Here is a 17,617-nt window from a genome sequence, read left to right as displayed (position 1 = left end):
CGAAGGACAGAACAGTTGTATCCTCAAGTTTGTACAGTAAGTACAGTAGCCCGAGCGACGTCACGGGTGTTATCTGCCTAGATGGCTTTTTTTTTTTTTGCACGTGCATTATGCCGCCACCTTTTTCTCCATATTTCTGCCCCGGGGGCATGTTTTAATTTTGTTTTTTTTGGGGGGGTATTTTCATCATCATCTTGAGGCCAAACTGAAAATTAAAAATAATAATAATCTGCACCACACTCTTTTAAGAGTCGCTCTACCACGCTGGCCAGCTGGAAAGCACCAATGTGATTCGCAGAGAGAGGTGGTTAGCTGGTAAAATATTTACTCCGTTTAAAGCTCAGTTATTGGGGAGGCCCAAGTTCCAGCCTGCGACATTTAGGTTAATTTCAGCACAAGGCTAAAATCAATATTGTGCGTGGCTGGCTTTTGTGAATGACGTGGCCTTGTGCTGCTACAGTATAGGCGATACGAGTCGGGATAGAGTGGTCTAAAGTGTCACCTGATCTGCCAATGGAACTCTGCATCATTGCACTGAGCAGCGACTGTGTGGAGGCAGTGGAGGAAATTATGTCACTGTTAAATATTTACGTTGCCTCCCACAGTGTGCTCAGGCATGACAGACAGCGTTAACCCGGCATATGAATGCGGCCATATTTCTCGCAGAAACGGGAGAGAACCTTCTCAGCCAGCAAATGGGAGATGAATAAAAGAAAAGAAAAAGTCTAATGTGAAAGGAACAAGAATTTCTATGTGATGGAATGTTTGAAAAATTGATGCAGCTGCTCTCAAAAGCAGAAGGCTGGATCTGGGCTTGAGTGGTCCCGAGTTGTTTGAGAGGAGCGGTCCGCCATTACACATGAATGAAAAAGATGGGCGTGCATCTCTCAGGTCGTTGATTGAACCACTGACAGTGAGTGATACCCACTTAAGACACTTTGGACGTGAATTAAATCAATATATAGGCCAGCAAAATGCTTCAGCAAATATTCAGAATAATTGAAAATACCACACTAGGATGGTCACAGACACACAGGCGTTTGTCAAATTTTGAGACAATAAAAAAAGACAATGGATAATAGATTAAGGGGCACTTTACACGAGGACGGTTTCCTATGGTGACTGGGAATTATTTTATCATTAGTGCCTCCCTTTTAGACGGCGACGGCGAATTTGCGCTTAGGAAACGACACATTTTGAAACCACCCTCCAGAGTGGAATTCTTGGTGACGCTCCCCGCTGAGCGCTCCATGTAATCGCTTTGACACGGCTCATTTCAGGAACTCTGACGTGCCTGCACACGCGACACTACGTCATAGCCGTGCGCGAGTTCAGTCAGGAAAACAACACGAAGAGAAGCAGACATGGATCTTACGGTTGTGCTCTCGTTGATGTTGCGGGTGCTTACGTGGCAGAACCAGATAATACTGGCAGTTCTACGCCTTATCCAAGAGTGTTATTCTGAGGAGGTACACGAAATGGATTTATATGCATTATATGCAAATACTGTACGACGCTCCACCACCACGTCACTACGTCAGCGACGAGCAACGCCCCGTTGACCATCACACTGCCACCTAGCGACCTGGCATGTACATTACCGCGTTTTAAAAATTCAACAGCGCTCATGTAAACAGAGAGAAGGTGTGAAGGAACAGGTGTGAAGGAAACGCTATTGTGTCGTTTCTTCCAGAAACTGTCCTCGTGTAAAGGGCCTCTAAAAAAGGTGGTGACTTGTCAGCTGTGATGACTGTCTGCTGCGTATGCGAGTGCACTTTCTCCCTGATCTACCCCAATGTGCAAAACAGGCTCCAGGCAACAACATGTACTGAATAATGCAGTTCTCCTCAAGAGTCCTCCTGAAGCACATCAGCCGGTGGGAACTGGGTACTGAACTGAACTGAAGCACTCATTTCCTTGGCTGGGAAACACAATTGCTGCATTTGCCAAAAACGGAGCACTTCAGAAAGCCATCCATCTTCTGGGGGCTTCCTGTTCACATACAGGGTTGTGCGAGGTGACAGAAAGAATAGGCCCTGTCGATGGTCATTCAGGTGAGGGATCAAATCCTGTAAGCAAACGGTAAGTAAAACAATACCCTGCCTTATATCGAGAGCAGTCTTAAAGTCAGCTGCGTGCAGCAAAGAGGTATGGCAATGGCAGGGTTAAGCTTGTGGCAGGGTAAATCGACAAAAAGCAAGCTGATTATTCTGAGATTAAGATATTTGCATGAAAACATGAAAGGAAATAAGGTCACAGCTGGGTAGGGGTGAAGATTAAAATGCGTAAGTAGATGAGAACAATTAAATAATATGGAACAGTAAAAATGGAGCGAAACCAAGCACACCACAGTATCTGTGCAGACCCTAAATGGGACTTAAAGAACACACTGCTGTTCGTGACAGATGGACCAACAGAGAGGCGCCTGATTCTCGCCCAATGAAGCCATTCAGGGAGATGGGTGACATCATCATCACCTCACCCCACTTGGCATGGCTTGTGCACTCATTCTAGATAGGAGATCTGATCTACACTAGCCTGGCTCCAGACCTTCACTCATTCTAGATAGGAGATCTGATCTACACTAGCCTGGCTCCAGACCTTCACTCATTCTAGATAGGAGATCTGATCTACACTAGCCTGGCTCCAGACCTTCACTCATTCTAGATAGGAGATCTGATCTACACTAGCCTGGCTTCAGACCTTCGAAGCCACGCCCATTCCACAGTTGTGAATTGACGATGCAGTCTGAATATCAGGCTAGAGCTACACCACACCGGCTGATTGCAGACCAAACAGAACCAACCAGCGGGGTTAAGGGATAACCATTACACTCGTCGTGTGTAAAGTGACAGACGACTCCCACCCCGATAAGAAAATAATTATACAAAAACAGAAAAGATCTAGCGAGCGAACAGTTGCGATTGCGAACACTGGACGGGGTAGATCACTTTGTTATCACCTAACGTCAGCTCAACTGACATTTGACACCTTGATGGGTGAGTGCAATGCAATGGCCTTGGATGGGGAAAGTTTGAGCTCAACTTGCTGCTTTCACTAGGAAAGCTGCAGTTAAAAATACTACATTAGATCATTATGAATTGCCACTCTGGATAAATTGTGTCACAAGCACAGGCACACTGAATTTTAAGCAAGGTAAATCACGCATACAATCTAACGTTAGCAAGCTCGTGTCATGTGGTACGACTGTCGGAATCTAACGTTACCGTTAGCTAGCTTAGCAGGTTACGTACGGCTAGCTTAGCTAGCAGCTATAAAGAATGAAAGCTAGCGTCAAGTAACGTTAACTGCCTAAAGACACATAGCGTTAACATCTTTACCAAAGCTGAAAGAGTGAGCAAAGTTAAAAAAGTCAGCAAGACTCCGGGAGGAACTGATACCAACCCAACCCGGCCAACAACACTGGACCGAGCAAGTTAACGTAGCTAGGTCAAAATAAACTGGAGCTACTGCGCTTCGTACTAGCAAGCTAACTTGCTCCACTAGCTTAGCATTTACCTTATCGGAGTCGAGCTCGGGGTCAGCTTGGCTCAGTCTGTACAGAAATGATTTGGGATCGCGACACAGCGTCTGTCTTGTTGTTAAGAAATACGTTCCCCCAACGTTCAGCCGAATCCATTTCGATGCCCCGACACCGGATGAAATGTTCTTCTCTGCCGACGAATGGGCCAAACATCTCCGATAAACGGAGCCGCTTGTTTCGGAGCTGTTCTCGGCCATCCCTCTTCTCCGCCCTCGGCTCTGTCTGTGCAGCGGACAGGAAATATCTCAGCTGCAGCTACTAGATTCCACCGTGCCAGCTCCTCGGCCACGCCCACTCCACCAGCAGTGACACTTCTCCAGAAAAACAAAGGTTACTGACGCTTGACTGACGTTTAATATGGACGAATGATTTGAAATAATTGACCTTATTATAGGAGATAACAGTATAGGCCTGCTTGACTATAAATATATTTTTAAAAACTATAAAATTGTAAGAAAACCGTTCGTCTACTGTAAACTTAAAGCAAGGAGAGGGTAACAGGCATCTTATTCCATTTTATATACAGCGTTTCATGATCAGCAAACTTTACAACATTCCATATAACACAAGACATTCATGATGGGCCGATACTTTATTTACATGTTGCAAATGTGGAGATGCCATTGTCACTGACTGCTGCTGCTTTCTATGCGTTATGACCGTGGTTAACAGAAGACAGGAGACGTGAATTTATTTGTATGCCTAAATCCCTACATGCTTTAATTACTGGACTACCAAGCATTAAGTGGAAAATTTATCATTCAACATCTACTGACCTAGCGCACAAATAATCAGAGAGAATGAACAGATTCATTAAATTATCAGAAATATGATTAAATCACTGAGCAAATAGAAAATGTATATGATATAGTAAGAAAAAAGCTGTAAAATATTATAGTTTACAATAATTATTCACATTCAAAGGCTTTACATCTCAATACATACACAACATGGCCCCTGAACATGACTTCAATCCAAATATGATTCATATATTAGAATTTAAATAACACAGAATGAACTAGAGGCTAAACAATAGCCATCAAATAACCTTATACAAGAATAAAAATACAAAAACTGTATCCTAATATCATTGCATTACTTGCTTCAGATTTCAATAATACATCGTCTGTACATCACAGTTCTAGTCAGTTACAAACCAGGTAGAGTATTCCATACACAATGTAACCGACTGCCATCAACTTTGATTCGAACAATTTTTCTAACGAGAGAGGCACACACTTCCGTAGTGTTTCCTCAACTTTATAGACAGATACAGCAATTTCTTCTGTTATTTGGATCAGATAGATATCCTTTAACTGACAGCCGACCACATGGAGCCCCCGGCCCTGAGGTTCCTATTCACTTACTCCACTCACACGCTGCACACTCAGCTGGAGGAAGAGGACCTTTGGAGAGGACCCTAAGGTAATTTGTCAAAATTAAAAGCAGTACGATAATATATCTTTCTAAAACAAGAGCACAAGTTATTAAATCAATTGCTTAATTTCTATTGGGCCAGATGTCAGAAAGAAATGAATAACAGAGGTGCTCCCAATGAATGTTGAGCAGCCATTGAGGCAGTCCTGCCAACTTGTCCAGGGACTACAGCTTTACTGTGATTGCTTCCGAGAATGATAGTATGTGTATGTATCTCTCTGTTGATGAAGTTTTTCTGTTCAGCATGGGGTGGTCAGCACATTCGATTTTTTCAATAGTAATAATAGACATACTGAAGATGAGCCGACAATCCCACCACAAAAGAAATAGAAGTATTCACACCACAAAGAAATAGCCAGTGAATGGTACAGAACAGCCAAATCATCCAATAATATTAGCTATGGTTGCCAATGCAGTAAAAAATACCCACCTTTGAACTTGAATAAACTAGATCTCCAGTGCCCTAGAGAGAAGCAGACAAGGCTGAGCTACAAAACTGGCCGTGCAGGAAAGAGAAGCAAGTTATGATGATTAGGGAGTACAAGCTAGTGGCATGTTCACCCGACCCCTAGTAGCAATATATCCTCAGTAACGGTCTATGGAGAGCTCACACTAAAACACAGAGACTGATTCAGATCTGTGTGCCACTGTAGACCAGCACTCTACTCTGTAATATCCAGACCCTGCAATAAGCAAAGTACCAAGAACAACTCAAACTAACGGGGCTTTTGAATTAATTATATATATATATATATATATATATATATATATATATATATATATATATATATATATATAGATATAGCGACTATGGAGTATATGCACAAAAAGTGGGGCCTGAGTACACCTTGCACATACAACAATGTAGGATTAGGATATGGTTTAAGTAAGATACTGGTATCAGGATAGGCTCTGGTTCACAAAAGCTGGATTGTGTTATGGTGTCATAGAAGCAGGAAACCAGTCCTTGCACTTGAGATAGTCTTAGCGGTACCTAAGCTTGTATTATTCTACAGACAAGCTCACCCCTCTCTTTCCCCCTGCAGAATGTACAAGAAGCAGGTGTGCATGGTGGCAGTCTCATCATCCATACATGGAAAAATGCAATAGAAGCCTCACAGAGAGCACAAAGAACAAGCAAAGCAACCCTGAATCCAAAGTTGTATTTTTTCCCCATGGTTCTACTCAGGAAAACAAACAAGGTCTAGATGCCAGCGTCTCTAAGAGTTTGTTTACATTGCGGTGATGAAGGGCACTAAAGAGGGTGTTACTCTGCTCAGTGATTGGCCTCAGAGCTAAGGAGTGGCCACGGGAGGAACTGTGTTCCTATAGGCCAGGATTTTGGTGCTTTTGATAGATCTTTCTCCACACTTCCAGGATCTTCTTGCACCATTTGTCAGCATTTCCGCTGGGGTCCATCAAATAGTATGTTCGATTAGGCTGCAAAGATCACAGGAAGGAAAACAAAAAACAGTGAGAAGAGATTATGAACAGTGGGCAAGTGTCAACAGTTTGCTGGAATAAAATATGCTGGATAGGAAGAAATAAGCCATCATTTACCGTGTGAACAAAGAAAGTCTTAAAGTTCTTGGCCTCGGGGCGGAGCTCTAGAGACCATGGAATCTCCCCCTTCAGGACCTTATTGACAGGATCCACGTAGTACAGGTGTGGTCCCTCTGTGAGAAGCAGCTGTCTCCGTCGAGCAAACAGACCCTGCAGTGGAGGACCAGTTGAGATATTAGACCGCCAATAGAGGGGGCTAGTACTCAAATGAGACTTTCCCCACCAGACCAGGGAATTCCCCTTCATTTCCTATACACTTGTACACACAGCAATGCCACAAAGTGACTTCACCGAGCTCAAATCAGCTCGTCTTTTACTAGATGACCTGGTTACATTTTAATTTGAAAACCAACCCATTACAGAATGCTGCAATAGTAGCAAACTCTTGAGTCCTATATGAGAAGTTTCAGTCCATAACTTGCTCATAAAGATTCTGTATTAACAAAACATTAAGAGAGCATTTTCAAATACACAAGCAGGAATCTACACACCTTCCGTTTGTCCACTGGGCCCATTTTCAGGATCAGGTTATTCTCAACAAACTGGTGCCTGTGTAAATATGCAGTGCCCATTAATGTACACAGTACATACACCCCCCCCCCCCCCCTTCGCTCAAGACATCATTTATTCCTCAGTAGAATACATTTTTTGACAACTATACACACTCATCCACAATATAACATCACTTCTATATGTTTAGAACATGAACGTCAATTCAAACATGATTCATATAATTAGGATTTAAGCAACACGGTAAACTTGCAGCACTCTACTCAGAAACGTCAACAGGTTGACAGGGGTTAGGTGTTTGGAGAGGGGCTCACCAGGGGTTTCCAGTGGTCTGCTTGTCCAGTAGCAGCTGCTTCTCCACTTCGGAGAACTGCAGGTCCAGCTCAAAGGAGTTGTTGTCCAGATCGTGGATGTACTGCTCAATGTTGCTGCTGGACCTCTGTGGGGGGAGGGACTCGGGTGCCGATAAGGAGTGTGAAGAGCTGGACTGGGCCACCTGCATGCTGCTGAACTGGCTCAGGAGGTCGTCATACTGACGGTGGCCAGGAGATCAGCGAGAGAAGATAGCATGATGTTTCACTAAATACATGTGGTTTTTGTACATGGCTCTGTGGCATCACAACCCCAATCACTGCCCATATGGATCTGTGTGTGACTGGGCAAGCAACAGACAGAAAAACAAGACCTAGACAGTTATAGGAAAGAGAAGAGCTCACATTTCCATAGCAGTCTTCATCATCCTCCGACATGGCTGGCAGGTAGGGGGTGAGCTTGGGGGGGGTCTGTAGGTGGAGGTCACTCCAGGAGATGGTCTCGAAGAAGGGGTGCTGCTTCAGAGGGTCGTACCCTCCCATCTCCTCGCAACCAATCCGCTCGGAGGGGTCCAGTGACTTGAGGTAGAAACAGATCATGTTCCAGTGCTTTCATTCAATCTAGAAGTACTGACGCTAATATAACCTTAACACCAGTACAGATAACCCCACGGGATAAATAAAATATTTACCGTAGTTGTATTTTTTAAGTGTGAACCTATGATATATGACCTTCTTCCTTGTGGCAGTGCTCAAATAACAAAATGAAATGAATCTTCAAATGTTTCATGTGGCCATATGACTCTCTTGATGAAAACATGACCTACCAAAAGCTGTTTGACAAGATCCTTGGCTTTGGGGAAGAATTTCTCTGGGAATTCATACTCCAGCTTTATTATTTTCTGGAATAATAGGTACTCGTTTCTACAACAAAACAAATACATAACACAAGGGGAAAAAAGAAGAAAATAAGAAATCTGTTAAGGAAGTATATCAGATGAAATGCTGTTAGCTAGAGAGTGATACCCTTGGGGAAAGGTTCTCTAAAGACAAACATCCATTTCAAAGATACTGTTTGTGAAAACAAATAATAGAACTGGAACTGGGTCAGTCTTTATGAAAGCATGAATTTATGACAATCAAGCGACTTGTGAAAAATATCCCCATAATACTTACCCAGCTCTGAACGGTGGTAAACCAGCCACCAGCTGATAGATTATACATCCGAAGGCCCAGAGGTCAGAGCTAAGGAAACAATAAAACAAGTATAGATACAATCAGTTATACATTATCAAATGAGCAACATAAACCTAAAAATGAAACCATGATCAGCAACCATAGGAGTTGCCACCACATGACACTGATGTGTGGTCTATTATTTGCTTAACCCATAGAGAGCCGCAGGAATGAGTCCGGAAATCATCGATGCTAACAGTCCTGGTTCTTCACTGTTTTCGCCTATGGGAGTTTTGAATGGGTTTTTGGCGCGATGCTTCTAATAATCTCTCTGGGCAACGCTGGCTTAATCAAACGCGAACCAGTGTTTAGTAATATCATCTTCACACAAGAGGGCCACTTTTATGAGTTTTGAAGCTTTTACGTGCCGTTAAAAGGGCGGCTAGCTAGCAAACGGCTAAATGAGACTACACTGTTGAGTCGATGGGGATATATATACATCAATAACGTCACCACTTCAAAGGACGAACACGGAAATTCTCTTTCCCTCACCTGGTTCAGCCCGGGGTAATCAGTGCACACATCCAACAACAGTCCAGGTTGAGCACTGACGTGACGTGGAAGCCTATGCGACAGTGTGTAGTTCTGGATTAGCTTAGCTCGAGCTTTTTGCTTCTAGGGCTCGCATTTACGCTACAAAACTCATGAAAGTGGTCCTCATGTGTGAAGATTATCCGACTGAACTCTGGTTCGCGTTTCATTAAGCCAGCGTTGCACAGAGAGATTATTAGAAGCATCGCGGCAAAAACCCATTCAAAAATCCCATAGACAGAAACAGTGAAGAACCAGGAAGTCCGGGACTTCCGCGTTCTGACTACAAAAATACGTCATCCCTGCGGCTCTCTATTGATACCTGATGCAGCATTTGTGTGTGTGTATCCCTTTAAGCTTTATATACACACAAATGTGGTCAAACCCCATTACCTCTTGCAGGTTTTTTTTTTGTCTGTCAGCAGCTCCGGAGACACATACTGTGCCGTTCCAACGAAGGAGTTTGCTCTCGCTGCCAAACAATGTGGGGAAAAAACATGTTAAAGGAGAATTCCGGTTTTTTTTTACACCCTGGACCTTATTTCTAGCTTTAAATATGATTTTGAAGTCACCCTGACAAGTTCAGTTTGATATTATTTGCTGAAACGATCATTTGTTTTGAACTGCGACCTGAAAACGAGGAAAACAGGGCATGTGAAATGCCTGTATTTATGTCCTGTATATAGATTATTTTCCGACACACAGCGGCTCATATGCTTATTATATTATAGAGGCAACGAGAATATGAGCGACCTATTTACCTCCGTGCCACTGGCAGCCTGCTCTGTTTGCTGTCGGTCACATAGATAGCAACTCCCACCGTCTCCCCACTGCTGCTTGTAATCCATGTGAGACGTTATTCCATACGGGTGGCCATAAAATTCAAATGAATCATCTATATTCTCGAAAACAGATAAACATCTGCAATGTTTATCATGCAATGTTTATCATAAGAGCTAACTACAGTCAACCCTGCAAGTCACCCGGATATGCTGCTTCTTCTGTTCCACCGTAAAACCAAACAGAAGAAGAAGCAGCAGCAGCAGCACATCTGGGTGACTTGCATGGTTGACTGTATTTAGCTGTTATGTGGCTTAACATGATAAACATTGCAGATATTTTAAATATCTGGAATGTTATCTGGAATAAGTTATCTGTTTTCGAGAATATAGATGATTAATTTGAATTCGATGGCCACCTGTATGGAATAACGTCACATATGGATTACAAGCAGCAGTGGGGGAGATGGCGAGAGCTGCCATCTATGTGACGGACAGCAAACAGAGCAGGCTGCCAGTGGCACGGAGGTAAATAGATCGCTCATATTCTTGTTGCCTCTATATTAAGCATATGAGCTGCTGTGTGTCGGAAAGTAATCTATATACAGGACATACATATAAAACTGACACGTTTAATATTAAATAAACCCTAAATTCGTAATGTTGAAAAGTACAAGTGAAAGTAGGATTGCGGATGTACCTTGCTTATTGTCTGATGACGACAACTGCTTTGCTGTCCCAAAATCTGTTATCTGGATGTGCATGTCTTCACTCAGAAGAATATTCTCTGGTTTTAGATCTCTGTGATGAAAGGAATACATGGGCGAATTATAGCAAATAAGCTGCTTAGTAGGCTTTGAAAACTCAACTAAAAATAGCAGCACTAAAAATAAAAGTATGAAAAACATAAAGTTAAACGTACCTGTGTATTATCCCCTTATCATGCAAATATTCTAGAGCACAAACTATTTCAGCCGAGTAGAATCTAGTACAGGTCTCATCAAATGAACCGATTTTGCGAATGTATTTCAGAAGCTCTCCATTCTTAGCGTAGCTAAGACCAAAATCTGAGAAAGGTTAGTTAAGAAAAACTGAGGACCAGCAACCAATTTTAAAACATTCCATGTTGGGATCTTTTGCAACACTATTTTTTTTTTTTTGTCTTCAATGCTGTGAGTATATTATTATTAATGAGACCTCATTGAATACAAGCAACTTATTCTGCCAAGTTCTAGGACAGAAAACAACAGAGCAACTGATAATTCAGTTATACAGTATACAGTATTCCATGCCGTGACGAACTGAACTTGTTTAAGGATACACAACTTCTCATCATCTTGAAACGTAAAGTAGAGTTTGACGAAGAATGGGTGATCTAGATTTGACATCACGTCTCTTTCTCTTTTCACGTACTGCGCTTTGTTCTCTTTCATAATATGCCGCTTCTCCAAAATCTTAACTGGAATAGAAGAGGGGAAAAAAACAGGACATTTTAGGATGAAAAAGTTAAACTTTCAACAACTTTACCACCTTGAAATGACTGCTCTGTGATGTATTCGTCAAGTGGTAGTTCATTGTTACTTACTTGCATATTCTTTCCCTGTTAACTGTTCTCTTGCCAGGACAACCTTTGAAAACAAATGGGACAGAATGTAACAGACGGCATATCACTGCTACGTTAGCAACTTGAGAGCAGAGATAGTAGACTCTCTAGTGCAGTGGAGTCCCGCGGCCCGGGGACCCCCAGGGGTTCCCAGCTAAAAGGGGAATAATTTATTTTCACTATAATTCCATCCATAAGTAACACTAACACAATGACAGAATGTATGACTATTCTGGTCATGGGTTTCATACACTTTCTGTAATAAAACCCCTCAAAGCAAAACATCTTTTCAGATGTGGGAGCCTGGGACAAAATCTTATCAATAGGGGGTCCGTGGTCTAATTTGTGTCAGTTTAGGGGTGCTTAACAAGAAAAGGTTTGAGAACCGCTGTCTATAGTGCAGTGTTTCGCAAGCTTTTTCTGGGGGCCCACTTTTTAAAAATGGCAAACCATCGCAACCCAATTCACAATAGGCCTCATCTATAAATTATGAGAAGAGCGAATTTGTGCATAAATGTACGTTCCTGACCATTTTTACTGCCATTTCTGCATCACCTTATATCTTCTTGAATAGGTCAACTGTGGTGGCAGATTGTCTTTAATAAAACAGACTTGAGAAAAGAGTGGTCTTTCTTGTATTAAATGGTTTGAACAATGACACAAATCGCTTCATCAAAACGATAGGAGCAGAAAAGGCAAGAGCATCATTCTGTCTCATGTCTTTGGGCTGGAACATTGCTGACGTGCAGGGGCAAATAACATTTGTTTGTCACAGATTGAAAACAATAGAATAGAGGGGATATTATTCCAACATGTTACAATAGATAGATACATGAGGAACATTTATTGATACATCTGGGAACATCCAGCAGGTTTCTTTGTGCTTATCTCCCTGGGAAGGCTAAAAGTATTTTCTCAGCAAGAAACCACATTCTTTCCCCACAGACAGAATGAGAGAGTAAATTAAATCCCAAGAAATATATTTTACTGACATAGGCAATTAATGCTTTCTAGTTTCTACCACATAAACCAGCCAATTCAAATAGATATAGGGTTGATGAATCACAACTTGTTGTGTTGTTGAAAACACATGTTAAATACTTTATAAATGAGACCAAATAAATGCATTTAGGCAGAGTTAACAAGCTATCTCATTGTTGTTTTTTCCTCTCATCAGTAAAACAAACCGATATTTAAGATCAATAAAAGACTATGGAAGAAATTTTGCAAATTTATTTGACGACGCAAATAGTGCTGCACGATTAATCGAATCGCAATCGCAATCGCGATGTCAGCACGTGCGATTACATAACCGCAAAAGTGTGCGATTATTTTATTTTTTTCACGTCTTTTTAAGTGTGTGTGTGTGTGTGTGTGAGAGCCTCCTTTAAACTAACGTTACACGCGACGCAGCAAACACACGTTTCTCTGCCATCACACTGGGCATCAATACTAGCGGGAGACTTCTCCCATGCACTCCCGCAAATAAGTAATGTTATGTGCAGCAAGGTTACATAATATCTACCGAGAGGGCGAGAGAGAACATCCATGATCGCTAACAGCAAGCTATGCTAATAACTAGCTAGCCGTTCGTTCAGAAACGCATGTAAACAGCCGTGTGATCAGAGAACATCAGTAAAATAAGGAGAGAGCTGCAGGTGCTTATGCAGAACTAGTGCGCGATTAAGTACACAGTGGGGATGACCCGCTGTGATGAAGAATATAACGAGATTAACAAGGTTGATAGCAAAACACTGTCGCAGCTGCCAGCACTGGCAGCATCACCTCCAGGCTAGCTAACTAGCCTGTCACATGACGCCTTCATGGTCCCTCGTTAAAAGTCTGCAGATGCACGTTCTCACCTCTCTCTCTCAAGAAGCGTCACGTGAGTGTGGCGTTTAAGGCCATCTGTCGCTACAAAATAAATAAACGGGGTGTATCATTCATTAAGGCCTAAACATGGTCGTCCGTCAGAGCCTCCCCCCGCCCTCCCCGTAGGACGGCGGGTGGAGCGCCGTCCTACGGGGAGGGGGCGCCGTCGGCTGACGGGGGCTGCTCGCAAATGTGACTTCACGGCGACGATACGTGCGTGACGTCAGCTGCAGGAGAGTTGTGATTGGCCGTTGCCTTGGCTCTTCGTCGTAAAGTCGCCTTTCAAAGCATGAAGTTAGATTATAACAAACTAGTTGTGTGGCTTAGCCTTCCAAAATGTTGAGGGTCGTTTTTTAGAATTTAATACATAGAATTGGGAACGTTACATTCAATTTCATTCAGACTGCCTGCCACACAATCTCCGCCATTTTCACACGGAGCTTCCACAGGTGGAGGGAGGGGGGGTGTAGTGGCGTCCGAGCATGTAGGGCTCGCTGGCGCCGCCAGACGGCGAGACGGCTCCAATTCGAGGCGGACGGACGACCATGTTTAGGCCTTTAGTATTGCTGGACAGACATGTAACTAACTTTGCAACTTTGCTGAGCCATCTTCTATGTGCTGTAACACAGTGCAGTTTCTATTTGACTGGTGTTTCTTTTTTACATGTTTGGGACAGGCAAATGTCTCAAAATGTTTTATTTTTTTGTAAAGATAATTTAATTTCAAATTGTTTTATTTTTTTAGTTTTAATATATTTTAAATTGTAACATATTTCATGTATTTTAGTCTGTGATATGTGAAACCGTGGTATTTTTGTCAAAGGTTATCATACCGTCAAAAACTCATGCCGGCACATCCCTAGATACCTCTTGTTTATTATATCGCAATCACAATCGCAATCGCAATATTGTCCACCCTAATCGCTAATCGCACCTTTTCCCCAAATCGTGCAGCACTAGACGCAAATAAAATCTCCTGCGGCCCACTTTGGGAATGACTGCTCTAGTGAAGCACTTTCTCATCAATTCACCTCAAACGAACTGAAGATGAGTCACTGAAGTATCTTGACCACAAGAATGCTAGCATGTATCAACATCTATCCGAGTATAATTCATAAGGAATGCGGGATACATACGGTCGAGAAGGAGCCCTCTCCCAGGATCTTGCCGAATTTGAAGTCCTCTGGCCTCTTCTTGCGCGGCTGAGGGGCCTGGATGGCCGGCTGCGTCCGGGCCTCTGAGGCGGGGCCCTCCATGCTGGGACAGTGGCTGCTACTTGCACCTGGGATAGCAAGTGGCGAGCAGGAGTCGGGGTGATTTCTTACCATTGATGGATGTGGGCAGGAACAGATGACAACACTGGGTTGAATGGGCACAACATCATACTGGAACCGGAAGAGGGGAGTGTATTTAGATAATGTCACTCAACAGGAACATGCAGTTAGCCTGATATCAGACTGAATTGTCAACTCGCTACACAAAACTCAATTCGGCGGAGTGGGCAGATTTGAAGGTCTGGACACAGGCAAACGTGCAGTTGGAATTCTCGCAAAAAAGATCGTGCATTCGTAATAGTCAGCAGAAGAATCTGGAAAATTGCACATGCCTGCCGAAAACTACACCCAAAGACCATTCCCTTTAAGACCACTAATAGGATATAGGTGAGCTCAGGCAATTGTGCCGACTGCCAATCAACAATAAAAATGCTAATAATTATGTACTTTGAGGGTGCTGCAGACTGTTAAATATAAACAATTATGCACTAAACAGCAAAGCAGTGGCGAATTCACAGAAACCCCCTGAATGTCTGCTCTAATTGGAGAGCAGAGAGAGAGCATGTGCAAAATAAATCTTGTGAGGAACTACAAACCAAATCATCCAATTAAAGTAATTGCAGTGATTACTTTAACTGTGACCATAGTGGGATCAAATAAGTGCAATGGACAATAAATTGGGGGGCCTGAAGACCCATTGATACAAGTTGTGGAGCGTCTATTGAAGAAGCTGCTTCTGATGGTCCCACCCTCTGGCGCTAAAGCGGAAAATCTCAAATATGTGGCCAATACTTCTATGTGACAGTCGTTTTGAGTGACACCACTTAGCTCACCAAACGTATTAAGCATGATCAAATGGACATAGTAGTGCACACATTGGTGACAAACCAATCAAATGGTGCATCAACACCAATAGATACCGGTTAGAGTAGCCCCATAACGTGACGCTGCTACTGTACTCCGATATTCTCGTACAGCAGTCAGCATCACACAGCGTTCTAATCCTCAATAGGTGGAAAACGCTGTTAAAAAAGCTCTCCTACCCGTATCCGACCTCCGATTGCAGATCCGAAGATATGATAGTAACCCTAGTGAAGCCAGTAATTTAGCCGGGGCGGTTAAAAATGATACTGCTGCGTGAAACAACCGTTTAGAAGCAGTCTTTCCACAGCCTGCGCTGAATTTACAGCAGGGTGTGTTTGATCTCACTATCATGGTGCACCGCTTGCCAGCAGCGAGCAAACAACACATGCAGTCACACGGAGACGGCGGCTGTCAGTGATCAACGCAAATCCAGCGCACCTGGGAAGCAAAACATGTCATGAAATACTCAAACTCCCAAGGTTCCTGTCGGCACTAGGAAGCTTCTCGTGTACTCAATAAGGCACAGGCTATGGAAAGACTGCTTCTAAACGGTTGTTTCACGCAGCAGTATCATTTTTAACTGCCCGGCTAAATTACTGGCTTCACTAGGGTTACTATCATATCTTCGGATCTGCAATCGGAGGTCGGAGAGCTTTTTTAACAGCGTTTCCCACCTATTGAGGATTAGAACGCTGTGTGACGCTGACTGCTGTGCGAGAATATCGGGTACAGTACAGTAGCAGCGTCACGTTATGGGGCTACTGTTAGAGTAGACATTATCAGGTGCTATCCCTAACGTCACTTATTGTAACCTATTGAACTAACGCTAGGTGCACGAGTTTACGTAAATAATGTTAAGGCACCATTCAGTGTTAAGGTCGCTTAATTTGCTAGCGCCACTTAGCTTAAAACTCATAGCTCAATTGGCATGGCCTCTTTTCATTCAAATCCAAGGTGTGGCCATTTAGCTGCCTTATCCAGACATGATTCTATGTTGGCTAACTGGCCATATGGCTGCTGGTATATATTAACGTTAATACCGACTAACTACTAAGTAATGGTCATTTTAAAACGTAAGCTAACGTTTACCTGATGGCGAGTACTCGAGTAACATTAGGCCTGTGCAAACTTTCTTTGCTAGCGTAACTAGTAACGTTTGCTAGCAAGCTAGCGCTAGCTACTGCTGCCTTGTCAAATAATGCCGGGGCCAACATTGACAGCGAGTTAAAAACTTAACAGCGAAGCCAATTAGCTAGCTAGCTGGCCAGGTAACGTTAACTAACTTAGAAACCATCTATCTTTTTAACGATAGTAAATCATACCCACGCTAACTGTGCTAAAGTTGGTCGATAAAATTGAACGTCAAGAAATAGGCAATCGAACTATTCACTATCATTAATTAACGTTAGTTGACTTTAGGTAGCACGCAATACAGCTAACGTTAGCCTGCTAGCAAACAGGAGCATCGTTAGAAAGCGCGAACCTGGCTAGCGACAGCTAAAGTTAGCCAACAGTAGCGTTACTGACCAACACGAATCGTGAAGGGAAAATGCCAGTGGGCAGACATGCTATAATATAGCAAATGTTACACCAGCACCAAACCTCAAATAACGTGTAACTCAATACTGAGTCAGGTACTCAAGAAACCTGATGAACGTAACATTAGTTAGCTGTTATGTTGGCTAACATTAGCTAGCTAACGCTGTTAGCGAGCCAACGTTAGACGATCTTCTGTAGCTAGCACCGCTGTTCAAATGAAGGCCCAGTGTAACAATTTGTTGTCAAACAGCCGCCACACTGTACATCGTGAGCACCGGCTTCGAACTGTTATTCGCGTTAAAGTTGCAATACTTACCAACTGACTTGTGGCTCTTGCCATGGAAGTTTTCCGCGAGTATTTATTTGAAATAAAATAATTACAGAACCTCCAGTAATGGCTGCCTCTGCGCCTTCATTTTCGAGCTGTGACGTCGTTCCACAACAATGTTACCGCAAGACAGGAGAGGTCCCCTGTATCCGCCCCCTCGCCACATTTACAACCCTACTCAACTTCATTTTATTGATATGGAGTCAGATGGCAACACTTGTTGATAA

General features: G+C 43.0%; 2 protein-coding genes across 3 annotated transcripts in view; both read right to left on the bottom strand.

Annotated features, from left to right (window-relative positions):
* Positions 1-3,778, bottom strand: part of kctd5b (potassium channel tetramerization domain containing 5b) — a 35,028-nt gene extending 31,250 nt beyond the window's left edge. Inside the window, exon 1 of one of the 2 annotated variants that reach the window (XM_083636283.1) lies at positions 3,520-3,778. In XM_083636283.1, coding sequence (XP_083492409.1) covers positions 3,520-3,741 — 222 coding nt within the window. In that variant the 5' untranslated portion in view covers positions 3,742-3,778. The remainder of the gene's footprint in view (positions 1-3,519) is intronic. The other variant, XM_083636282.1, reaches the window with a different exon arrangement.
* A 2,012-nt stretch (positions 3,779-5,790) lies between these two features.
* On the bottom strand, positions 5,791-17,492 carry pdpk1b (3-phosphoinositide dependent protein kinase 1b). Its single transcript, XM_083636256.1, has 14 exons — positions 17,379-17,492; positions 14,522-14,770; positions 11,497-11,539; positions 11,233-11,370; positions 10,834-10,978; positions 10,612-10,712; positions 9,526-9,604; positions 8,542-8,610; positions 8,193-8,289; positions 7,771-7,944; positions 7,369-7,586; positions 7,036-7,093; positions 6,542-6,694; positions 5,791-6,421 (listed from the first exon to the last, which is right to left on the bottom strand). The coding sequence occupies exons 1-14, from the start codon at positions 17,400-17,402 to the stop codon at positions 6,308-6,310; spliced, it is 1,662 nt and encodes a 553-aa protein (XP_083492382.1). The 5' UTR covers positions 17,403-17,492; the 3' UTR covers positions 5,791-6,307.
* Between the last annotated feature and the right edge of the window lie 125 nt (positions 17,493-17,617).

Source organism: Poromitra crassiceps (genome assembly GCF_964638095.1).
Source record: "Poromitra crassiceps genome assembly, chromosome: 4".
Lineage (NCBI taxonomy): Eukaryota > Metazoa > Chordata > Actinopteri > Beryciformes > Melamphaidae > Poromitra > Poromitra crassiceps.
Note: the sequence above shows the minus strand (reverse complement) of the source record. Positions and strands in the feature narration are given on the sequence as shown.